Raw genomic sequence first — 26,328 nt, 5'->3', positions numbered from 1 at the left:
ACGTCCTTCCACAGTGGGGACACTGGTTTCCAAGTGGGAGTTGATTAAGATAAATAATAATAAAACTAATAAAATTTTCTTTATATCCCACCCTCCCCAGCCGAAGCCGGGCTCAGAGCGGCTAACAACAATAAAAGTAACACAGCATTTCTAAAATCAATTCATTCTAAAATCAGTTCAAATCAGATTAATGGCAACCATTGGGCTAGAGTTCTATGAGGATTACCAAAGGAGGGGGTCAGACTGTGCCTTGGCCAAAGGCCTGGTGGAACAGCTCCATCTTGCAGGCCCTGCGGAAAGATGTCAAGTCCCACAGGGCCCTGGTCTCTTGTGACACAGCGTCCCACCAGATCGGGGCCACGGCCAAAAAAGCCCTGGCTCTGGTTGAGGCCAGCCTAACCTCCCTGTGGCCTGGGACCTCCAAGATGTTTTTGTTTGAAGACCGTAAGGTCCTCCGTGGGACATACCAGGAGAGGTGGTCCCGTAGGTACGAGGGTCCTAGGCTGTATAGGGCTTTAAAGATGAGGGTTTGCCAAGCCTTCCTCTTAGCACGTTTCTCCCTTTTGTCCTGAGTTCGAGCATCTTCAAAATCCTTTCTTCTGTGGGATGTAAACACAGGAGCAGTCAATGACAACATTCCTAGAGTGTACATGTTAGAACATGGGGAGGGATGTCTGTCCAGCAAGCAGGTAAACTTCCTGGGGACGGACTTCCTCCGCATGTGACCAGAGGTGGGTGTGGCCTCACCTGTGCAGGTAATGATAAAAGCACAGGGCAGGCAGCCACTCTCTCTCTTGCCTCTTGCCTCTTGCCTCTTGCCTCTCTGCCATCTTCATCTTCTGAAGGAGCAACATGCCCTCTTGGCTCCCAGCCAAGAGAGGACAGTACTATCTTGCTACAAGATAGATTCTAAGTGCATGTAACCTTTTTAAGCCTGCCTACCTTCTGGGATCATATTGTGAACAGAACGTGAGTAAACTCTTTTATACTTTTATAAAGACTGTGTCGTGTCTTGTATTTTAAGAGGGAACAAAGGGGAAATTACCAGAGTAATTATTATAGAGGTTCTAGCGAACCTGTGCAAGCGTTACCGTTGCGTACTTAAAGGGGAATGTCTATAAACTCTGCTGATATTTTGGGAACTTGTTAGTACAAGTTGGATAAGGATATAATTAGTCAATATATCCTCTCCTGCACCCCAGAACATTCCCACAAAGGGTTATGGGCCCCGGTATTGCATATTTCTGCGTATTTTTGAAGGATTGCGTTGGATTGTGATTTTGAATTGAGTAGATTTTTCTGAGTTAACTTCCTGGTAAGCACATGGTCCTTTGTTCCATTGTGCAGTGGGGATTAAGCAATCCCCCCCCTTCCCTCAGAGTTCACAGTGACCCAAGGCAGTGAAGAATTGTTTTGTATTTTGAGATTTTGATTTTAAAATTTTGAGAAATTTTGAAATTTTGAAGAATTTTCAAATTTTTGGATTTTAAGATGGCTAGAGCAGCTTTTGATAGTGATGCAAAGCTAGGAATGCCTGTGCTGAATGAACACAATTTCATACACTGGAAGCAGCGCTTGATAGCATGTTTAGATTATAAGCACATTTTGGAAGCTTTAAACCCTCAACCTACGGGATCGTCTGAGGAAGCTTTAGCCAAGATAAGTGCTTGGAAACGCATGAACAGCGAAGCTAGACACATAATTTTGAGTGGACTTCGTGATGAGCAGCTATCATTAATAAATAGTACAGATGATGCATCTCAAATCTTAAGAGATATTGAGCGCGTGTATGGAGAATCTAGCATAAACTGCTTCAGAAACTTGGTGTGTAAATTAACCAGAGTGAGGATGAATTCAAAAGAGGAATTCACAGAGCACATCAACAAGTTTACTGAGATTATTCAAAGAATTGATTTGACTCCCAAAGCTTTTGATGAAGATACAAAGATAGCATTTTTGTTATCATCACTTGGACCACGCTTTAGCGCATTTGTAAGTTTGATGGATCATAGACAAGGTCTGACTTTTAAAGACTTGATTGGTTATTTAAAAGAAGAATGCAGAGATAGAGCTGAATCTCCAGTGAGAAATGCTAGAAGCAAGGACAGCAGTTATGCATCTAGGCAATGTACAAAGTCCAAAGAGATGCCTAAGAAAGTGATTTGTTTCAATTGTAACAAAGAAGGACACATTGCAAAGAATTGCAGGGCTCCTAAAGCCAAGAAACCCCACCCCTTTCAGCCAAAAGGAGAAAAGAAGGGGAAATGTGAATGCACATGGCTACTGCAAGAAAGGAATTTAACTGTCCAGAATCGTGAAAATAGACGTAATAAATGGATAATTGATTCAGGTGCCAGCTCGCATTTTTCATATAAAAAAGACTATTTTAATGAGATAAATGATGAAGAAGGATCTGAAATTGAAATTGCAGATGGGAACATTGTTAAAGCAAAAGGTGCAGGTTCCATGAGTCTGAAATGCAATATAAACAATGAATGCATTGAGAACACAATCTCTAGAGTTTTGTATGTACCAGAGCTGAGCTGCAATTTAATCAGCGTGTCCACACTGGACAAGAAAGGTTTCCAGATCACATTTGGAAATGGAGTATGCAAGGTGACTAGAAATGGCAAAGTGTTTGCTCAAGCAGAGCTAATCAATGGTGTATATGAGCTTGATCTTTCAGAGAATCAGTCTGCAAAAGTGGCACATTCCAGCCAGAAGGATGAAGCAGATCTGGACCTATGGCACAGAAGGCTTGGACATAGAGACACCAACGTCATTCTGGATCTACAGAAAAGAGATCTTGTAAGAGGCTTGCAGGTAAAGCAGAGCAACAAAGCTCCAGCAAAGTGCATAAGCTGTATTACTGAGAAGGCTGTAAAACCTTCATTTCCACGTTGTGCAGAACAAAGAAGCAACAAAGTGCTTGACATAGTGCACACTGACATATGTGGACCCATGAATGTTCCCTCACTGGGAAAGAATAGATATATTTTAATATTTCTGGATGACTTTTCAAGATTTTGTGTTGTGTATTTCCTCAAAGAGAAGAGTGAGACAGTGGACAAGCTCCAGGAATACATTGCCATGGTCAAGAATAAATTCCAAAGAGCTCCAGCTGTGCTAATGAGCGACAATGGAGGTGAGTACTGCTCAAATGAAATGCAGGCTCTCCTGGCCAAGGAAGGAATTGCACATGTAACCACAATTCCTTACACACCACAGCAGAATGCCATAGCTGAGAGAAAGTTTAGGTCCATTATGGACATGACAAGGTGCATGCTAAAGGATGCATGTTTGCCACAGAAGCTGTGGGCCGAAGGAGTGTACACGTCGGTCTATTTGCAGAATAGACTGCCAACTAAAGGTGCAGAGCGCACACCATTTGAACTTTGGCATGGGAAAGCTCCCAATCTGTCGCACATACGTGTGTTTGGAAGTCCGTGTTACTTCCACGTGCCCAAGGAACACAGACACAAGCTTGACTCCAGGGCAAAAGCAGGTGTCCTGGTGGGATACGCCTCTGGAGGCAAAGGATATAGAATTATGGACTTACAAACTGGTAAGACAAATGCATACCATGCGGTTTATGTTGATGAATATGGAAAGGTAGACACTAAGAACACTGTTGTGGATTCTTCAGATGAGTCAGAAAGGACTCAAGAGTTTGTATATTTCCCTTTTGAGACCCCACAAAGTACTAATCTGCCTTCGAGTGTTACAGCACCCCCTACAGGCGACACAGAGGACCAGAACCCTGGCAGCACCAGAGACGAAGATGAGGACTCAGATGGGGACATGCCTGCGTTGGAGGAGGATGAGGAAGCTGATGCGGTCGCAGAACCAGAGGTCAGGCGCTCGTCCAGAACCAACAAAGGTGTCCCACCATTACGGTTGTCCTACTTTGCAGGGTCGGCGTTTCCACAAGAACCTTCCACTTGGGAAGAGATACAGGAGATGCCAGCTGCAGAAGCCAGTCTCTGGAGGAAGGCCGCGCAGGAGGAGATGGATGCACTGCATCAGAACAAGACCTGGACACTCACTGAGCTGCCTCCCGGTAAGAAGGCCATTGGCAGTAAATGGGTTTTCAAGGTTAAGAAGGGGTCAGAAGGAGAAGTGCAGCGCTACAAAGCTAGACTTGTAGCACAGGGATTTTCACAGCGTTTTGGTGAAGATTACGATGAAGTTTTTGCACCAACTGTGAGGTACAGCAGCGTAAGAATGCTTTTAAGCATTGCAGCCTCCAAGAAAATGAGAGTGAAACACATAGACATTGCTACCGCTTTTCTACACGGGCAGATTTCTGAAGAAATTTATATGAAACAGCCCAAAGGTTTTGTAAAACCACATGAGGCACATTTAGTGTGCAAACTCCAGAAAGGACTTTACGGACTTAAACAGGCTGCTAGAGCCTGGAACCAGAAGTTGCATAAAATGCTGATGCAACTTGGGTACAAGCAAGGCGACGCTGATAAGTGCTTGTACAGTAAGTCAAATAATGGACAATTCTCATATATCTTAGCTTTTGTTGATGACCTGATTATTGCCACAGCAAGTGAGAAAGACTATACACAGATAGTAAAACACCTTAGCAAAGAGGTGGAGGTCAAGGAGCTAGGAGATGTCCAGTACTACCTCGGGATCCAGGTGGAAAGAGAAGAGGACGGCTCATTTCTTCTCAGCCAAAGACAGAAGATCCACGAGCTAATTGAGCACATGCAGATGCAAGACGCACATCCAGTCGCTACACCGATGGCTACTGACTTCTTGAAGAATCAGGAGGATTCGAAGCAGTTGCCAGACAACAATGACTACAGGTCGGCGATTGGTAAACTTTTGTATTTAGTTACCACATGTAGACCTGACTTAGCAAATGCTGTGGGGATTCTTAGCAGAAAAGTGAATTCTCCCACTGAGCATGATTGGGCAGGTGTAAAGAGGGTGGTGCGATATTTGAAGGGTACCATGAATTGTAAATTAAGGTTACCAGCCGTCAGAGACCCTAAGTTGGTTGGGTATACTGATGCGGATTGGGCTGGGGATAATGCTGATTATAAATCAACAAGTGGTCATGTTTTCATGTTTGGTGATGGACCTGTTTCATGGGGCAGTTATAAACAGAGCTGTGTAGCATTATCTTCCACAGAATCAGAATACGTTGCAGCAACAGAAGCCTGCAGAGAGATCGCCTGGCTTGATCAACTCATAAAGGACTTTGGGTTGGTGAGAAAAGGGCCTGTCAGCTTGGTAGAGGACAATCAAAGTTGCCTGAAGCTGACGCAGAGTGAGAAGTTCCTGGCCAGAACAAAACACATTGGGGTTAAATACCACTACATACGCCAGATGATCCAGGATGGACTTGTGGAACTATCCTACTGCAGCACCCAAGAGATGACTGCTGACATCCTGACGAAACCCCTACCAAGAGAGAGTTTCCAGAATCTACGTGTCAAGCTGGGACTCTGGGTGGTTGAATAAAGTTGTTTATGTTTTGTGTATGTTGTATTGCCTGAGAAGGGGTATGTGGGATGTAAACACAGGAGCAGTCAATGACAACATTCCTAGAGTGTACATGTTAGAACATGGGGAGGGATGTCTGTCCAGCAAGCAGGTAAACTTCCTGGGGACGGACTTCCTCCGCATGTGACCAGAGGTGGGTGTGGCCTCACCTGTGCAGGTAATGATAAAAGCACAGGGCAGGCAGCCACTCTCTCTCTTGCCTCTTGCCTCTTGCCTCTTGCCTCTCTGCCATCTTCATCTTCTGAAGGAGCAACATGCCCTCTTGGCTCCCAGCCAAGAGAGGACAGTACTATCTTGCTACAAGATAGATTCTAAGTGCATGTAACCTTTTTAAGCCTGCCTACCTTCTGGGATCATATTGTGAACAGAACGTGAGTAAACTCTTTTATACTTTTATAAAGACTGTGTCGTGTCTTGTATTTTAAGAGGGAACAAAGGGGAAATTACCAGAGTAATTATTATAGAGGTTCTAGCGAACCTGTGCAAGCGTTACCGTTGCGTACTTAAAGGGGAATGTCTATAAACTCTGCTGATATTTTGGGAACTTGTTAGTACAAGTTGGATAAGGATATAATTAGTCAATATATCCTCTCCTGCACCCCAGAACATTCCCACATCTTCAGCATGCATCTGAAGAAGTCTGCATGCACACGAAAGCTCATACCAATAACAAACTTGGTTGGTCTCTAAGGTGCTACTGGAAGGTTTTTTTTATTTTGTTTCAAAATCCATGACACCTTTGACCACCTTCCGAGGGAGTCTGTTCCACAGTCAAAGAGCTCTAACGCTTAAAAAGCTTTTCCTAACGCTTCCTCTGAATCTCCTTTCTTGGAAAATGTATCCACCGTTTCAGGTGCTGCTCTCCAGAGCCGGAGAAAACAAGCTTGTTCCATCTTCCACGGGACATACTGTTGGCATCCATCTGCCTCTGAGAGACAATGGAATTTGCCTCCCCGGGGGTGAAGTCAAACCATTGCATGAACAGCACTGAAGTGGCCTCCCCAGGGCAAAAACCTGGGCAGTGTGGCTGGAGGTCCTCAGCTGCCCAGAAGACAAGACCCCTCTCCCGGCCTCACTGATGGAAGCAGAGCAAGACGTTTGGCACCAGCTTGGCTGGTTGTGATTCCACCCGCTTCGGAATAAGAAAGACACATGGACACAGTATATTAGGTTAATGGGCTAAAAAAGGCCACAACTTTATTGATTACAGCATGTGAGAGGTACAGTGGTACCTCAGGCTAAGTACTTAATTCGTTCTGGAGGTCTGTTCTTAACCTGAAACTGTTCTTAACCTGAAGCATCACTTTAGCTAATGGGGCCTCCTGCTGCCGCTGTGCGATTTCTGTTCTCATCTTGAAGCAAAGTTCTTAACCTGAAGCACTATTTCTGGGTTAGCGGAGTCTGTAACCTGAAGCGTATGTAACCTGAGGTACCACTGTGTTGGCTTAGGCATTGGATAAAACAACAGAGCGTGACTCCACCCCCTCAGGGAGGGGTGAGTCTAAGAAGGGTTAACCACCAGTGGGAGGAGCCTGTTGATGCAAATACAACTGAAAGCTCCCCCTGATGTCACGGGGGAGGGGGGGTCGTGCCTAGCCACCAGCAAGGGCGTCGGACAGGATCCACGACCGCCGGATTCCTTTACTGGAATACCCATAAAGTGGAGGGGTAGGCGATGGCCACACCCTGCCCTCCAAGAGCTGTTCGACAGTGGAATTTGCTGCCAAGGAGTGTGGTGGAGTCTCCTTCTTTGGAGGTCTTTAAGCAGAGGCTTGACAACCATATGTCAGGAGTGCTCTGATGGTGTTTCCTGCTTGGCAGGGGCTTGGACTCGATGGCCCTTGTGGTCTCTTCCAACTCTGTGATTCTAGGATTCAATACACAAACATATTCCAATGCCTAACCACCACCCGAGCCAAAAGAGGCTCGCTGCCAATACCCTCACAGCTGTAACCGATCCCTAAGACTTCTGATGATGTCGGCCAGCCCAGTATCATTGCCGAGGTCTGAAAGGTGAACACCGTCCTCAAGAAACAAAGACAACTCGCTGAACCATAATGTCAGCATGCAGACTCACATGGCCATACATATAACGCAATTTGCGTGCCACCACACGATTTAAGAGTTTCCTGGATTTTTCAGTGGCCACAGGGCTAGGAGAGGTTTTGTGGGAAGGAACCATATGAGGTGTGACCAAGCACCTGATTTGTGTGGCATTTACTCCTGAGCCTTCTCTTCTCCCAAAGATATCCTGTAAGACAGTGGAGTTTTAGGATCAGAGTTCCCTGGTTGATGGGGTCCACTTCCCTCTACAGCAGCTGCAGAAACTGCCTTCTTGACAGTCTCCTCCTCTCCACCCACCAGGGCCTGCCTTCACCTGCAGCAGAATTCCCCAACCCACCAAGGAATTGAGAGCCATCAGCTATCTTCACCTGGTTTAGCTGGCCGGTTGAAGCTGTTCCTGGGCTGTGGCTGCTGTTGCATGTTGACCGGTGAGAACTGAGTGCAGGGTAGGGACCAAAGGTGGACAGACTATCTGAGAAGGAGCACATCTCAATCTTCTCTTCTACAGGCTAAACCCAGCTCCCTCAACTGTCCCCCATAAGGTCCCTAGCCCCTCTAGTCCAGCATCCTGAGTTCTCACTGTGGCCAACAAGTTGCCTCATTTGGGAAACCCAGAAGCAGAGCGATGGACTGGATGGGCTCTTGGTCTGATCCTGCAGGCTCTTCTTAATTATTACTTTATTTATTTATCACCCGAAGACCGCAGGGCAGTTTCCAGCGTAGAATCATCTTCTTGGGGAGACCACAGGAGGGGAAGAGGGGGTCCTGCTCCAGATCAGGATGCGGACTAGATGGGCCTGATCCTGCAAGCTCTTCCGCAGCCTGCCTCTTGACCCCCGAGGAATCCTGCGCTCTGCGGGGAGGGAGCTGATTTGGGGTTGGAGAGGACGGTGACAGCAGCAGCCCCTCTTCCTCCCCGCCCCAGTCCCAGGTGCAGAAGCGTCCCGACGTGCCCTCTTGCCGTGACACACGCGAGAGGCCTCTTTGATGCCGTGGGGGGGAGGAGGTTACGGGAGGACGCGGCTGGGGGCGGCTTCTTCCTTGGAGGGCAGCCAAGCCCCGGGCCCTCTTTGCAACAAACTCCACCCTCCCGCTCCTGTTTGGGGGCCGGCGGCGCCTTTCCAGCGAAGCCCACCCCCACCCCCTTTGCAAAGTCAGCAGCAACGCTGCGCGGGCTGCCGGGCCCCCGGGAGGGGAGGTCGGGGGCGCCCCCCGCCCCACATTTCTGGCCGGCTGCCAAGGCCGGGCCCGGGTCCCCAGAGCCGGGGCAAGCAAGGAGACGCTCGCTCGCAGCAGCCACCTGGGGGCTTCCGTGCTAAGGAGGAGTCGCCTGCTTAATTGAAGGGAGCGCGTGATCCTGTGCCAAGGCAGGATCCCTCGCAGGAGGGGGCGGGACAGGCGGGGGCGCACGCGGCCGGGGCAGGTTCGGAGAACCTCAGCAAGCCGCATTTCCACCGGGAAATTATCTATCTCTATCTATCATCTCTCTATCTCTATCTCTATCTCTATCTCTATCTCTATCTCTATCTCTATCTCTATCTCTGTCTATCTATCTATCTATCTATCTATATCTATCTATCTATCTATCTATCTATCTATCTATCATCTCTCTCTCTCTCTCTCTCTCACACACACACACACACATCTATCTATCTATCTATCTATCTATCTATCTATCTATCTATCTATCATCTATCTATCTATCTATCTATCTATCTATCTATCTATCTATGGCTTTTAGTCCGATCGTTGCATTTGAATGCGCCCATTTGAAGGTGCGACGAGACCCAGGAAATATCTCCAGGAGACCCTGCGCTAGGCTAGGAAGGAAAACCTGCCGTGGTCTCCTGTCTTTTTACAGTATCTCAGTGGACTAGCTGCTTTTATTTTAATTTAATTTAATTTAGTTTATTAATTTTACTTTAATTTGTTTTAGTCGAAACAAAATAAAAAAATTCCTTCCAGTAGCACCTTAGAGACCATTTAAGTTTGTTTTTAGTATGAGCTTCCGTGTGCATGCACACTTTTCCAGATACCTGTGCATGCACACTTCTTCTTCAGGTATCTTTCCAGAGCCGGCCCAAGACATTTTGCTGCCGGAGGCAACCAACAAGATGCTGTGTGTGTCCCTTCCATGTTCTGAAAGTGACTGGACTGAGAGATGACTCAGGATAGCAGCATCACCCAGCACATTTGATGGCGTCTGGCTAGTTTAGGGGCTGCAGGAGAGGGGAACAGTCAAGGAAGTGGTACTTCTGCCGCCCCTCAGCTATGCCACCTGGAGCAGTTGCCTCCCTCTGCCCAATAGTCGTACCGGTTCTGCTTCTTTATGCCTCCAGAACATCACAGCAGCTATTAAATTCCACTGGCTGGTTGGTTTCATCAGCAAGTCACCTGCATTGATTGTTAATGGTGGTCTAAACCACAGAGCCTAGGGCTTGCAGATCGGAAGGTTGGCAGTTCAAATCCCCGCAACGACGGGGTGAGCTCCCGTTGTTCGGTCCCTGCTCCTGCCAACCTGGCAGTTCGAAAGCACATCAAAGTGCAAGTAGATAAATAGGTACCGCTCCGGCGGGAAGGTAAACGGCGTTTCCGTGTGCTGCTCTGGTTCGCCAGAAGCGGCTTAGTCATGCTGGCCACATGACCCGGAAGCTGTACACTGGCTCCCTCCACCTGGTACGCAGGCTGAGACCCTATCTGCCTGCGGACTGTCTCACCAGAGTGGTGCATGCTCTAGTTATCTCCCGCTTGGACTACTGCAATGCGCTCTACGTGGGGCTACCGTTGAAGGTGACCCGGAAACTACAACTAATCCAGAATGCGGCAGCTAGACTGGTGACTGGGGGCGGCCACCGAGACCACATAACACCGGTCTTGAAAGACCTACATTGGCTCCTAGTACGTTTCCGAGCACAATTCAAAGTGCTGGTGCTGACCTTTAAAGCCCTAAACGGCCTCGGCCCAGTAGACCTGAAGGAGCATCTCCACCCCCATCGTTCTGCCCGGACACTCAGGTCCAGCTCCGAGGGCCTTCTGGCGGTTCCCTCATTGCGAGAAGCAAAGCTACAGGGAACCAGGCAGAGGGCCTTCTCGGTAGTGGCGCCTGCCCTGTGGAACGCCCTCCCATCAGATGTCAAAGCGATAAACAACTACCTGACATTCAGAAGACATCTTAAGGCAGCCCTGTTCAGGGAAGTTTTTAATCTGTGATATTTTAGTGTATTTTTGGTTTTTATGGAAGCCGCCCAGAGTGGCTGGGGAAACCCAGGCAGATGGGCGGGGTACAAATAATAAATTATTATTATTATTATTATTATTATTATTATTATTATTATTATTATTATAAAGCGAGATGAGCGCCGCAACCCCAGAGTTGTCCGCAACTGGACCTAACACTCAGGGGTCTCATTACCTTTACCCATGTCTTATAAGAACATCAGAATAAGAGGCTGCTGGATCCAGCCAAAGGCCCATGCAGTCCACCATCTCCTCCCCAATGGGACTCTTTTCCCATTATGGGAAACCAGCGAGCAGGATCCGAGCGCAAGAGTAACTCTCCCCTCCTGTGGCTCCCAGACACTGGCTCTCAGAAGCATTGCTGCCCCCACAGCGAAGGCAGAGCAGAGCCATCATGGCAGGAAGCTGCCAATAGCCCTTTTCTGCATGAATCTACCCAGTGCTCTTTCATAGAATCATAGAATCATAGTGTTGGGAGAGACCACAAGGGCCATCGAGTCCAACCCCCTGCCAAGCAGGAATCACCATCAGAGCACTCCTGACATATGGTTGTCAAGCCTCTGCTTAAAGACCTCCAAAGAAGGAGACTCCACCACACTCCTTGGCAGCAAATTCCACTGTCGAACAGCTCTTACTGTCAGGAAGTTCTTCCTAATGTTTAGGTGGAATCTTCTTTCTTGTAGTTTGGAACCATTGCTCCGTGTCCGCTTCTCTGGAGCAGCAGAAAACAACCTTTCTCCCTCTCTATGTGACATCCTTTTATATATTTGAACATGGCTATCATATCACCCCTTAACCTCCTCTTCTCCAGGCTAAACATGCCCAGCTCCCTTAGCCGTTCCTCATAAGGCATCGTTTCCAGGCCTTTGACCATTTTGGTTGCCCTCCTCTGGACACGTTCCAGTTTGTCAGTGTCCTTCTTGAACTGTGGTGCCCAGAACTGGACACAGTACTCCAGGTGAGGTCTGACCAGAGCAGAATACAGTGGCACTATTACTTCCCTTAATCTAGATGCTATACTCCTATTGATGCAGCATTGAAAGCCAGCAAGTTCTTTCTTTTATCCCTCCCGAGTCTTAGCCAGGCAGTATAAAGAATAACCCCCTGCTGGCTTCTGATACGTGTTGTATAAATGCTTTTACAAATAAGTAGCTGGAGACAAAGCTCCCACGGAGGAGGTGATTGGGGCCCCCGCCTCCTGGCACCCCCCGTGTTGCTCTGCCAGAATGCCCTAGATAGGTCATAGTTCTGGGGCAGCCTCCCCTGGATCTCCTGGCATCCAGGGTGGAGCAGATGGGAGCCCTATGAGGTTGAGAAAGCTACTAGGGAGGATCTTGAGGAAGTGGGGCATTGAGTCACCACCACAACATGAAGGCATCTGGTCGGACAGTTTGAGAGCAGGATGATGGGTCATGGGCCTGATCCAGCAACTTCTTCTCAGGCTCTGCACAGAATAACAAAAACAGGCACACCCGCCCCCTTAGACATTCGTGACTCTGGCAGCTGGTTTCATAACAGAGGAACCAGGGGAGGCTTGTTGTTGCAAAACAAGGCAGGGGCCTGTTGCTCTCCTTAGTGTTGGGGTTGAGGACCACCACCAAAAAGGCCCTGTCTCTTTTCCCCACAGCTCCACGGAGCCCAGTGGTTTTGGGCAGTTTTAAAAGAGGACTGGACAAATTCGTGGAGAATAGGACAATCGATGGCAATAATAATAATAATAATAATAATAATAATAATAATAATAATAATAATAATATTTTATTTATACCCCACCCACCTGGCTGGGTTTCCCCAGCAACTCTGGGCAATTTCCAATGGAATATTAAAATACAATAACCTATTAAACATTAAAAGCTTCCCTAAACAGGGCTGCCTTCAGTATGGTAGTTGCTTTTCTCTTTGACATCTGGTGGGAGGGTGTTGCACAGGGCGGGTGCCACCACCGAGAAGGCCCTCTGCCTGGTTCCCTGTAACTTGGCTTCTCACAGCGAGGGAAATGCCAGAAGGCCCTCGGAGCTGGACCTCAGTGTCCGGGCTGAACGATGGGAGAGGAGACGCTCCTTCAGGTATACTGGACCGAGGCCGTTTAGGGCTTTCAAGGTCAGCACCAACACTTTGAATTGTGCTCGGAAACGTACTGGGAGCCAATGTAGGTCTTTCAAGACCAGTGTTATGTGGTCTCGGCGGCCGCTCCCAGTCACCAGTCTAGCTGCCGCATTCTGGATTAATTGCAGTTTCCGAGTCACCTTCAAAGGTAGCCCCATGTAGAGTGCATTGCAGTAGTCCAAGCGGGAGATGACTAGAGCATGCACCACTCTGGAGAGAGTCTGTGGGCAGGGAGGGTCTCATCCTGCGTACCAGATGGAGCTGATAAAGAGATGGAGCTGATAATATCAGCCATGAAGGAGGCTATTAGGACATCAGAAGGTCGGACAACCCTTCTGTATCAGGCCAGCGACCCACCTAGTCCAGCATCCTGTTCCCACAGTGGCCAATCAGATACCGGTGGGAAACCAGCAAGCAGGATCCCAGCACAAGAGCAACTCTCCCCTCCCCTCCCGTTGTTTCCAGCAACTGGCATTCAGATGCCTCCTTGCTTCTGAGCATAGAGACAGTGCATTGCCATTGTGGCTGGCTGCCTCCAATAGCCCTCCTGGAATTGGCCTAATCCCCTTTTAAAGCCTGGTGGGCACCACTGCCTCCTGAGGCAGGGAGTTCCATATGTGCTGCATGAAGGACTTTCTTTATCAGACCTGAATCTTCCAACGTTCAGCTTTAAAACCGTTAAGGAGTTGTGTTGGAAACCATATTTGGAAAGTCGAAAGTCGAGGAATACCCCAGAGGTCCCTGGCTTAGCAAGGAGGAAGGTTTTTGGATGACTCACCAGCTAAACTGAGAAAGGAATCTTTGTAAAGCCTTTGTCTTTTTCACTCCTTCGTTTGTCTACCTCTCATAACCATGTCAGTGGATTACATGGCACTTTCCAGAACCACCACACTGTTTTGGCTCTGTTTGCAGCATTAATTGACCTCCGGGGAGGGGGGCACAAATGGGATCCCAAGGAAAGCAGAGCCAAGGGGGAAATTCGGCATCAGCTTCATCATCACCATCATTTCTTTTTTGTGCCCTGCTCATCTGGCTGGGTTTCCCCAGCCACTCTGGGCGGCTCCCCATAGAATATTAAAAACATGATAAATACATCAAACATTAAAATCTTTCCTAAACAGGGCTGCCTTCAGATGTCTTCTCAAAGTCTGGTAGTTGTTTAATGCCTTGACATCCGGTGGGAGGGCGTTCCACAGGGCGGGTGCCACCACAAAGAAGGCCCTCTGCCTGGTTCCCTGTATCCTCACTTCTCGCAGGGAGATGAACCGCCAGTAGGCCCTCAGAGCTGGACCTCAGTGTCTGGGCTAAATGATGGGGGTGGAGACGCTCCTTCAGGTCTACTGGGCTCAGGCCATTTAGGGCTTTAAAGCTCAGCACCAACACTTTGAATTATGCTCGGAAACGTACCAGGAAGAGGTTGTCAGAAGGGGGTGTACAAGGCACCATCCAGCCACCTTAGGGGCTCTACTCCAGATTTGTGTCTGGTTTACTCCTTAGCCTTTTTTCTGCTGAAGATGTCCCACAAGGCAGCGGATACGGATTTTTACTCGGGATTTACTCTGATGAGAAAGGCAGCAGAGATTTAGGACCAGAGTTTTCCTTCTCCTAAATGGGCTCCCTTCCCCAGTTGATGAACCTCATCTGCCCCTCACTTCCCTCTGCATCTCATGTAGAAACCGACTTCTTGACCTTTGGACCCACACTTGGTCTCCTCTGCTCCATCTGCTGGATCCTCTCTTCACATGCAGGGGAAGCCCCTAACTGACCAAAGGTTTGAGACCCCTTAGCTATCCTCACCTGGTTTAGCCAGCCAGTCGAAGCCATTTCCTGGGATTGTGGCCGCTGTCGCATGCTGACAGCTTCTAGGAGCCACAGGTGAGAGCTGAGTGCAGGGTGGGAATAGGAACCCCACCTCATATATTGACCCTGGATGTGTCAATGTTCTCCCCCCCTCCTCCTTTTCCCTGCTCCCCCCATTATAACCCACCAGAAAGAAAAGCAGCTCCACCCCCCCCCCAGGATCCTGGGGGCGAGCAAAGCAAAAACCCGTCACTATTCAAAATGCAGCACATGTTTATAAAATATAAATATTATTCCAGACACAGAAAGAAAAGCAAAAATTGCCAACAAACGTCGTAATGGGAAATGAAAATAAATAAGAAGGGTGAGTTTAACAGTACGGAGGCTTTTTCAGGTCTGCTTGGGAAGCTCTTCTGCTTTCTTCCTGACTTGAGTCTTTGAGAGCAGCCCTCCCCACAACACACACACACAAACACACACACACACACACACACACACACACACACACACACACCAGCAAGAGAGCCCTCCAGCTCACAGAGCAGGGAAGGAATGCAACACCCTGAATGACCCATCACACCCTCGGAAAAAACGTTTTGGTCTTGCAACTGAAATGCCACCTAAGGGGAAATGGGAGAGTTGTAAAAAAGGCTCTTTCTAAGAAGTCTGAGCACAGCACCTTAGCTGCTCCCTTGACGCGGAATTCCTCCCGCCCATCCTTGCACTGAAACCCCCAGGTGCTGAGAGCAGATGCCGGGAGAGGGAGGAGGGAATCTCCCCCTGCCTCAAAGGGAAGGGAGTCAGACAAGGGCACCTGGTGTGCAGAGGCACAGAGGCCTCCTTCCTCCTTGCAAGAGTCAGGATGAAGCCCTAGCTGCCCCCAGCTGTGCTTGAATCCATGAGCACCCAGGCGAGGGAGAGACCTTTGCAGAGCGGAAAGCCCGGACTGGGGCAGGCAGGTTTGCAATGGGGCCCATCCATTTCCCACTCACTACAGCTGTAAGAGTGAATCACAGACTCAGAAGGGACCCTCCAAAGGTCATCCAGCCCAACCCCCAGCTGATGCAGAATCACAGAAGGGAAGCTGTCAAGCTCCTCTCTGCCTCCTTTGTGCCACTTGCCTTAGTATCACAGAACTGTAGAGTTGGAAGGGAGCCACGGGCCATCTAGTCCAACCCCCTGCCTTGCAGCTCAGAGGCCCTTTGCAATCATTTTTCTTAGAGTGTTGAAAGCAGTAGGAAAGGGGGGGGGGTGCTGCTGCTTGTAGGGTGGATACTCCTCTCCCCCCCCCCAATCCTTTACCTCTGCTGAGCACGTTTTGCAGCCTTCCCCATTGTTCCCGAAACTTGACTGGGTGGGAACTGAAGGCAGGCACTTTGCACATGGGAATTGAAGTCTTCCACAAACCACCATCTCCACCCACAGAGGGCGAGATGGGCATTTCCTGGAATCTCAATCTGCAGGAGAAGAACTTTTCTGAGCACGAAGAAGAACATTCTGATGGGAAGAAGGTGATGGAGGTTTAAAAGCAAACGTTGCTTGGCTACCTGCCAGGGATAATTCAGCCATGATCCCTGATTGCAGGGGGTTGGGACCAGATCATTATCCAGTTCTATGATTCCATGAGGAATTCTGCTTCTGACGGCCTGCGTCTAATGCCCTGCTGCTTATTAACGTGTCTTCCTCCGTAAACTCGAATCTGGGCCCTGACTGAGCGGTAGGGGCATGTTCTGCGTGAAACGGGGACTGGGAATCACTAAGTATTCCCACGCCCCCGCCCCCTGGCTGGCCCTGCTGCTCAGCTCAAAACCACACAAGCACACACACCCCTCCCCCACCCCAGGCGGCATTTTGCTGAAAATAACAATAACAAAAAACAAAACAAAAATTAAATTATGGGTTTTGTCATTACATGCACCAAAGTGTCGTTTGCCCAGGAGTGATTCTGAAGAATGAGAAGGAAGCGCTGGCTTGCCCTGTGTGCCAAAGAAGCAAACCCAAGCTTTGCTTAATTTTGATCCACGTGGGTGATATTGCTACATCAGTTATTCCGAGGTCTGAAAAGTTAACAGCGGGGTCTGCTCTTCAAATACGTTGCTCCTTTTTTCTTTTCTTTTTTCCAGTATATAACCTTGAACCTATCCAAAAGCAAGATTTGGACCATGCTGAATTGTACCTCCACCCTGGAACAAACCACCCCCCACCCATAGAAATCTGAACCTGCCCTGCCTTGCCCCGCTGAAGCCCCGCTGTGTCGCTGGAAGCAGCGAAGAAGAGGGCTACGGAGGAACAGCTTCTGCTCCTGTGTTCTGGCATTCAGGTTTCGGGGGGGGGGGGGCGGTTGCCTCTCACTCTGCCTGGTCTGAGTCTCACCAGAGAGCATGAGAGAGCCAAACCGGCCCTCCAAAATGAAAAAGGAAAAACGGAAGACCCTCCAAAGGATAGGGAGCCCCCCTTTTTGAACCATGCATCTCACATGGAGCAAACTTGTTTTCTGCTGCTCTGGAGAGGAAGACCCGAACCATCAAATTCAAATGACAAGGAAGGAGATTCAAGCAAAATATTAGGAAGGACTTTCTGGTGCTAAGAACCATTTAACAGTGGAATGGATGTTGACTGGCCATCTGTCAGGAGCTGCTTAGCTCCTGGGTGTGGACTAGATGACTCTAGGGGTCCCTGCCTGCCTACCCTTCTATGATTCCCTTGCAGTCTCCCATTCATGCAAACCACAACCAGACACAATCGAGTGACCCCCCCCCGCCTCTTCCCACAAACTGAGCTGCCCCCAAACTGAGTCAAGTCTACCCTGAGAGAGGATGCCCAGGAACACAGTGATGGTCCAAAAACATTCGCAGATCAGTTCCTGGTGCAAGTAAATGTGTGACTGTTTTGCTCCGAGGCTGGTTTTGCTGTCATCACAGATATCGTAACCTGAGGCGTTTTGCTTCTTGCATAGGTGTCGCACGCTGTGGGTGAGGTTTAACCCGAACAGGAAAACAAAGAGGCTCTGTGCTTTTGCACACAGAGGCGCCCGCACACCCTAGCAGTTCTGAACGTGGTCCAGGTACTTCGCAATGCTTTCTAGGCACTTGTGGAGTCGGTCCAAGGTCACCACGGCTGTCGTGTACGGGGAGACAGTCATCAGCTCTGTGAGGTTGCCCAGGTTGTCGGCCGCAGAAGGTCTGCGGAGCAGGCAGCCCAGGTGGGAGCTCAGCATCTGAAGGAGGCTGCGGAGGTTCTCCACGTCGTTGGAGATTTGCACCACGGGGGCCTCCAAAGGCAGGCTGGAGAGGACCTGGTGGAAGATCTGCAAGGTCTCGTCGATGGCCTCCAGGCTTTCGGCCGGCAGCTGCCCAGGTATGAAATCAAACCCGTTGATCTTCAGGTTCACTGGAGGAAACTGCAACAGGAAGAGGGAAATCACAGGCGGTTAAGCCAAGCTCTGCTGCAGATGACAGCAAGGCTTAAAGGTATAGGTAAAGGGACCCCTGACCATTAGGTCCACTCATGGCCGACTCTGGGGTTGCGGCGCTCATCTCACTTTACTGGCCGAGGGAGCCGGTGTACAGCTTCCGGGTCATGTGGCCAGCATGACTAAGCCACTTCTGGCGAACCAGAGCAGCGCATGGAAATGCCGTTTACCTTCCCACCGGAGTGGTACCTATTTATCTACTTGCACTTTGATGTGCTTTTGAACTGCTAGGTTGGCTGGGACTGAGCAACGGGAGCTCACCCTGTCATGGGGATTTGAACCGCCAACCTTCTGATCCGCAGGTCCTAGGCTCTGTGGTTTAGACCACAGTGCCACCCGCATCCCTGACAGCAAGGCTTAGCCTTAAGGAAAATGGAAGGAAGGAGGAAGGGCTGCTTTCCCAAAACAAGAGTGTCACCCAGTGTGTTGCTGCTCACACCACTCTGGAGCACATGAGACAGGCGCATGCCTTGAACGCTTGTACCACAGAATGCCAAACAGACACCCACCCTCTCTTGGAAGCTGCCCAGAGTGGCTGGGGCAATCCAGTCAGATGGGTGGGGTGCAAGAAATTGTTGTTGTTGTTATTGTGGCAGGCTTGGCAGGGAGGGTTGAAATGTTTACCGCAGAGAAGTCCTAGCCCATGACCTAAATAAACTCTCAAAGCACCTGCATATTATTCTCCTCTACAACCCTGAAAATTAGTACAGCTCCAAGGCTTCAATTGGTCTTAATTTGGCCTAGTTATTGCATGTTTCAGATGCCTAAGAACCACGAGTGTTCTGCTGAGCATATTCCCAGGTGAGCATGCACAAGGGGTGGGTTCCAAAGAGCTGCCATTAGGCCTCTTTGCAACTTTTTGGCATTTGCCGCTTGCAGGGGGAGAATTATGTAACACCCACCTGCACTTATTGTGCAGTAGTATTTGCAGAAAATAGCTTCTAGGGTGTACCCGACCTCAGTGAACCTACCACAGGAAAGGTGTGTCCTGGTTGCTAGGGAGAAAGGAAAGGGGGATGAGAAGACTAGAAAACAAGGTGGGAGGGAGGGAGGGAGGGAACTAAAGGGAAAGGGGAAAACATTATTTCTTTAGGACCCCAGGAAATCCTATTGGCTGGTTTCCAAACAACTCACTCATCAGTCACAGTTCTGACTTCACTCATTGGCTAAAACACAACGACAGGAGCAGCTAGGCTGGCTCTTTTCACAGAAACCACCCAGAAGGCTGCCTGCACATTTTGTTGTGTAACTTCCTTCTAGGAAGCCTAGTTCTTTTTGAATTAAACTCAGCCCCCAATCCCTTTGAAGGCCTGGGCCCTGGTACAATTGCTCCAGTACAATTCATCCATGCTCCCCACTCTGATAGCCCGTTGCCGCAGACAGGCACTGAGGAGGGGGCATTCTGGGCTGTCTGGTTTGTGTGCCATGATACTGAGTATGCCGTCTGCCTGGGTGGCTAGTACTAATGCAGGAGAAGCCTGGCTTGCTATCATCAGCTTGGAGGAGAGCAGAAGGTCCTGCAGACTGCAATGAGCTCCAGGAAGACACAATCAGACCCTGAATGGCAATGATTCTTTTGTGGGGCTGGACTAGATGACCCCTGGGGGACCCTTCCAGCTGCTTCTATGAGAAGCTGGGAAGGAGGGGACGGAGCCTGTTCTTACCCCACCTCTTACCTGGTGCTCCTGGATCCTGGCCATGATGGTTTTGGTGAGGCTTTTAGTGTCAGCTACGACCTTGTCAATTTTCACAGGCCGGCCGTGGAAGAGGGGCAGCCAGACCCATAGCAAACCACACAAGGAGATGTTGGGGCAGCGCATCTTCTCCTTCAGCCTGTGCAGATGAAGAGGAAAACCAGTTAGGGGAGCTCCTCTGGCTTTCCTGAAGAAGGGGTGTCCGTCCTCACAGGGAACGTGGGTAGAGAGAGAGAGAGAGAGAGAGAGAGAGAGAGAGGTTTTCTTCCTGTCTTGTAACACCAGAAGCCAAAAGTTAGAAGATTCAGGACAGAGAAAAGAAAGGACTTCTTCATGCAGCGCAGAGTTGAACTGTGGAACTCCCTCCCACAGGAGGAAATAAAGGTAACCTAATTAGATGGCTTTAAAAGAGGAGGAGACACGGAGGAGGAGAGGGCTTCTGATGGCTTGCCCTCCATGGTCTGAGGCACCGATGCTTCTGAATCCCCAAAAGGACTCTTGTGCTCGGATCCTGCTTCTGGGATCCCCTGGCCAGACTCTCTCCCTGTCTGACTTTGGATCAGATGCTGTGATTCCTGCATTGCAGGAGGAGCCTTTGAGGTCCCTTCCAAGTCTACAATTCTTCCATTCCACTATGTCTCAGTCTTCCTAAACTTGGAAAGAGACTAACCTTTGCTTTAGGAACAAATGCGCAGGTGAACAACTTCATAGGGTTGTTGTTGGGAGATAAAAGATGGGGCGAGGGTGTGCATGACACTCCCTGAAGGAAAACCAAGTGAAAAACAAAATGGGCAGAACTGAACATTACCATGGGCCTAAAAGATGTCCTTTTTCTTACTATCTTGCATGTCAACCTTTTCCCTGGAAAGACTCCTTTGGCTTCCTCTGCTTATCACATTGTTGGTAAAGGAGCTGGGTTTGCTGAGCTGGTCAAACCTCTGGAGTGAGTGACTCCCCCCAGTGGGGGTCTTGCTTCCCTAACTCCTCTCACCTGCCCGGAAGGGCTCTTAGCAAAGTCCACTTGGGCAGGAGAAGTCTGCCAAAGCAAGCTGGTGTTAGAGGCTCTTGAGAATCAATTTCCTTATACACCCCCCCTCCTCCTCCTTACAGCGTGCAAAAAGTAACGCGAGCACAAACTTAATGAACAGAGCAAATTAAAATTAGAGCGAAGCAAATGAGTGACATCGTAAAACAACAGAGGGAGATGACCTGTACCTGAAAGTTCAGGCCGGCTGGTGAGAGGAGTGATGGGGCTCACCTGGGCCCCAAAACGTAAGTTGTGAAATTTCCGGCCCTTGCACACCGGCCCATTTCTCAAAACCAATGACCCTCGATCTACAAAGCCTCTGTAAGTAGCTACCTTTCTGGGTGTTCACCAAGCCAACAGAAAACACATCACAATCCACTGTAGTTGCTACTTCTTGGGGGAGAAAATCCAACAGTACGGTTTTGTGCTGTGTGGAAAAAAAGTATTTCCTTTCCCTCTAGGTTGTGTCCCATGCTGATGCTATTGCACATGGCTAACATTGGTTCACTGACTTCATCAGGTCTGCCCAGGGCCGGATTTAGGTTTGATGAAGTTCTAAGCTTTGTCAACAACAAATTGTCACTGTTTTTTGTGTTGAATATATGCTATATGGTAATTTATGGACCTAATCGGTATCTAAAGCCATTTGCACATGTTACCATGCAACCAGTCCATGCAGAATGTAGGCACCCTCTATATAGAAAGGAGCAAACCAGGGATATTTGAGGGAGCAGGCTAGCAGGCAGGGCCCATGACTTAGATGAGAGGAGCCTGCACAATTCAAAACACTGTTGCTGGATGTAGGTTTTATTTTATTGTTGTTTATCTTATATTTTTGAAATATACATCCAGTTTTTTCCCTTTAATTTTTTTTTGGGGGGGGGCCAAGAGAGTGGGGCCCTAAGCTATAGCTTGTTTAGCTTATACGCTCTGGGTCTACAGCCCTCAAATCTTTCAACATCCAGCTTCCTGGATGGCCCTGCAGAGTTATACGCCGCCTTTTCCTCCATGGAGCTGAAGGTGGCATAGCATCACAGAGTCACAGAATTGGAAGGGGTCCCGAGGGTCATCCAGTCCAACCCCTGCAATGCAGAAGTATGCAGCTGTCCTGTACGGAGGTCAAAGCTGCAACCTTGGCGTTCTCAGCACCACGCTCTAACCAACTGAGCTCTCCAGGCTGGCTCACTCAGTTCTCTCCCCACACAACAACCCTGTGAGGAAGCTTAGGCTGAGAGACTGACCCAAAGTCAGCGGGCCAAGTGGGGATGGTTCGAACCCTGGTCTCCCAGGCCCCAGTCTGACACTCTCCCTAACCACGACACCACACTGGCTGCCTGAATGGCTCTCCTCCTGAGTTCTGGCCTTGCGAGGGGTGAGGGAAGACTCCTCCAGGAAGCGTCTTCCAAGCTGCCTGGCATGAGGCGTGGTGCCCAGCAGCTGCCACGCCAAGGGCACTGGCGCATCTGCCTCCCCCGCTAAAGTTCCCACTGACGGTGTTTACCATGGCAAGATCCCGGCCTCATCCCAGTGTTTCTGGAGTTTCACTTCAAAACATCTCAAGGAAGGAGGACTCCGTGCACCAGGTGGGAAGGAAATTAAGGCAGCCCAGCAAATCCACAGGGCCCGTTGGGCATGTGTGTTTCCTGAGAATCTCAAGCAGTGCCGTTGATGGTTTTGGCAACATCTGGCTGTCAGTGGCAAGCAGGAACAGAGTCTGCCTGCCTGCCTGCCTTCCCAGGGCCGAGGCCCGTGGCCATCCAGCTGCACTGCACCCCACACACATGGGTGTTACATAAATCCGACCGCCGTGAAAACGGAGCGGTAAACACAACGCCGAAATGAGGAATCCGGGGCCAGCAGCAGAACAAAGTGGAGGCTGCTCTGAACTCAGGACACTAAGGGACAACTTGTCGACATCGGAGGAAGACATGAATAGGTGGCTTTGATGTTTGCTGTTTCTCTCAAAAGGGGGTGTGGCTCAGCAGCAAAGCCCAGGGCCCCCTGGCAGAATCCTAGAATTGTAGACTTGGAAGGGACCCCAAGGGTCATCCAGTCCAGGCAGCTGTTCCCTACAGGGATCCCCAAATCTGAAACCTTGGCGTTCTCAGCACCAGCTAGAGAAACCGGTAGGAGAACACTTCAATCTCCCAGGACATTCTACACAAGATTTCAAAGTAGCTGTCTTATTACAAAAGAAATTCAGAAATAAACTGGAAAGAGAAGTTGCTGAATTGCAACTTCTTACCAAACTTAAAACCATGGAGAGACCTGGTCTGAATAGAGACATTGGATTCTTATCTCATTATACACGATAAAGCTATTTTTAGCCATCTCACTCCTCGCTTTTTCCTGTAAGACCAGTTGCAGTCCTTAACAGTTGTCAACAGGTTTAGCACACCTATCTGCCAATCACCCATTCCCACCACCCTGCTGAGTAATACCCCTCCCCACCTTCTCACTATATATAAGGGTCTGGTGACTTCTGTTTCAGTGTATCGGAAGAAGTGTGCATGCACACGGAAGCTCATACCAAGAACAAACTTAGTTGGTCTCTCAGGTGCTACTGGGAGGATTCTTCTTCCTTGGAGGCTTTTAAGCAGAGCTTGGATGGCCATCTGTCATGACTGCAGTGGCTGAGATTCCTGCATTGTGGGGGGTTGGACTACATGACCTTTGGTGTCCCTTCCAACTCTACCATTCTAGAATTCCATGAGCCTAAGAAAGCAGAGCAATGCTAGGCCTGTGCTTGGAGCACTGCAGAGAAGCCCAGAGTCCAAGGATCTCCAAGGATCCCTCTTACCTGAGCAGAAGGCTGCCCAAACCCCTGGCCTGCAAAGTTGGGTCACAACTCGGGTTCTGCCCCTTCACTGCCACCTGACGGTCCCCACTGCCCAGCCTGGCATTTGGGGCTGACCAGGTTGCCCCCTGGCCTGTTTCATTCGCCAGAGCCTGGAAGTGGGACCTCGGAGCCAGAAGATCAGATGAGGGACGGAGGAAGCGGCTGTCGTACGCTAGAGGCAGAGCACAGGGGTCAGTCTAGTTCTAGCCTCCAGGATTTCAGGTGGGGAAACTCCCCCAGCCTTGCCCATGGAGACTGTGCCAGCGACCTTTCTGTGCCATTGTGAGGAAAGGAGGGTGGACTAGATGGGCCTGATCCTGCCAGGCTCTTTGGGGATTCTTTGGTTGAGGTTCCTGCATTGGAGGGGGTTGGTCTAGATGGCCTTTGGGGTGCTCTGTCATTCCATGACTCTTCTTATTTTCTACATACGCAGCAGTGCACTGAGCCACTGACCTTCCCCAAATGACTGGGGGACCATTTTCTAGGAGAGCAGAGCCCGCCCCCCCCAAAAAAATTTCTCATGCCCCAGTCCAGAGGCTCCACACCCCACCAGCCCCAGTTTGTCTAGAAGAGCAGTTCTCAGAGCCCCAGGGAGAAATCTGGGCTCTTGCTTGGCTTCATCCTGCTCCAATTTCCAGAATCAGAGCTTGGGGGGATGGGGTACTTAGCTCCTCCTCAGCCTCGGATGGAGGATGGGGGGGGGGCATCTAAGCCTGTGGAAAACCCGTGGGCTCCCTTCCTGCCTTTTCAGACTGACCTCCCCCCGCTCCCTACTCTTTACTTCACAACCAGGAGATCCCGAGGCTCACACTTGTCCGGCAGCGCCGCGAGGCCGGCTAAGCACAGGCGCTCTGCACATGCTCCCTCGGGGTCTTTCCTCCCGCCCCGCCGCCTCCCTCCCTCCGAGGCAGCTGACCTGTCTTTCCCATTTCGCAAAAGCGAGCGGAGCGGGAGGGAGTTGGTCCTCTCCCCGCACCTCCTTCCCAGAAAAGGCCCAGCCCGGCCTTCCGGGGTGAAGCGAGGCGAAGCGAAGCCGGGGTCAGTCCGGGGCGGCAGTGCGGACGCCGCCTCGGCCCCGGAAAGCCCTCCGACTCCCCACCCCAACACACCTCGTCCTGCCCTCCTCCGCTCCTCAACCGGTCAGTCCCCCTGGCGAGGCAGTGAATGGGAGATGGAGACGGGAGGGGATCCGGGGAGATCTCGCCCTCCCCAGCGGCCCCGGGTCTCCCCCCACCCACCCCAGCCGCCCAATTTGCAGGGCCGGCCTTCGGAAGACGTGCCGGGCCAGGCGGAATCAATCCCCCTCGCCCTTGGGAACTGAGGGAAGCAGCAGTCAGGAAAAAGCCGGAGCTAGACGCACGTGGAGGAAAAGGCCGGCTGAGCTCCTCGGCCTTTTCTCCCAGAGGGATGGGGAAGAGGTACGGGTACCCCAGAAGGAAGAGGTACGGGTACCCCAGAAGGAAGAGGTACGGGTACCCCACCGGCTAGGCGGCTTTCCTCTAGTCTGGAAGCCTCAACGCCTAACCTGCGCCGACGCGCTCTGTAGCAAAGGATGTCTGCATGCGCTCAGAGGCACTCTGGGGCGCCCAGCGCCGCGCGAGCAGACAGCTTGGCTCCAGGAGTCCTGACAGTCCAAAGCGGATCGATAAGGAAAGTTCACCCCTGGAGCAAGCTCCCCATCACCCCTGCGCTCTCCCTCAATATTCAAGCACCTTCCCCCCGCCTCGGCTCACCTCTCTCGCGCTGCCTCCGCCGGCCTTCTGAGGCTCCATCGCCGCCGCGACACTTTTATAAGGCGCGCCGGGTTGCACAACTCGCCCGGCCGCGGCCCGGCCCCTCCCTGCCCGGCCCGGGGCGGGGGAGGCGGCGCGGGCGGGCGGGCGGGCGGGCGGGCGGGCGCGGGAGGCGGGGACCCCGCGGCGCGCGCAAAACCCCCTGCCGCCTACGCCGCTACTCGGGGAGCCCCGAGCGCTGCCCCGAAGGGAGGGGAGTGGGGCAAGGCTTTTGGGGGAAGGGGCCACGCAAATGTATTAGAGAAAAGGGGTCAAAAGGGGACGTCCAGGTAGGATCTGACGCGGCCTCCCGCAACCAAACACGTTTATTTCCTCGCCTTTTGCTGAGAAAATACTCAGGAAAGGAAAAAAAAAAAATCAGAAAGAGGAAATAGGGGAAATGTGTTTTTGCATGTCCCCACTAACCCCTGGAAGAAATTAAAAATATTTTAGCTTAATTAACGGTTACTGAATTTGTGTTTGGTGAACTTCAGGGATCGGGGCAGTGCGCGCTGGTCGTGGGGTGGGGGAGACACCCTGTCGAGATTTTTTGGGGATCCCCCGCACCCGGTTTTGAATTCAGTCCAGAGTGAAATCCGGCGCTCGCTCCAAAACCGCTCCGGTTCCACGCCTCGCTCGACTTCGGGGCTGTTCTGGTTATCTTTGTAAATGATTTTTTAAGGGAAAAATACCAGCAACAATATTTATCACAAGGAAAGGGATCGAAAATGAGATCGCCGGCGTCTAATGGGCAAGTCTGCGGTGCGGCGCCGCTGCGGGCGCAAAACGGTTCA

General features: G+C 50.4%; 1 protein-coding gene across 1 annotated transcript; it reads right to left on the bottom strand.

Annotated features, from left to right (window-relative positions):
• Positions 1–16,999: 16,999 nt before the first annotated feature.
• LEP (leptin) lies at positions 17,000–25,512 on the bottom strand. Its single transcript, XM_081880251.1, has 3 exons — positions 25,496–25,512; positions 19,879–20,035; positions 17,000–18,130 (listed from the first exon to the last, which is right to left on the bottom strand). Exons 2-3 carry the CDS (start codon positions 20,020–20,022, stop codon positions 17,771–17,773), a joined length of 504 nt encoding a protein of 167 aa, XP_081736377.1. The 5' UTR covers positions 20,023–20,035; positions 25,496–25,512; the 3' UTR covers positions 17,000–17,770.
• Between the last annotated feature and the right edge of the window lie 816 nt (positions 25,513–26,328).

The sequence above is a fragment of the Podarcis erhardii genome, assembly GCF_964252035.2.
Source record: "Podarcis erhardii genome assembly, chromosome: 10".
Classification (NCBI taxonomy): Eukaryota; Metazoa; Chordata; class Lepidosauria; order Squamata; family Lacertidae; genus Podarcis; species Podarcis erhardii.
Note: the sequence above shows the minus strand (reverse complement) of the source record. Positions and strands in the feature narration are given on the sequence as shown.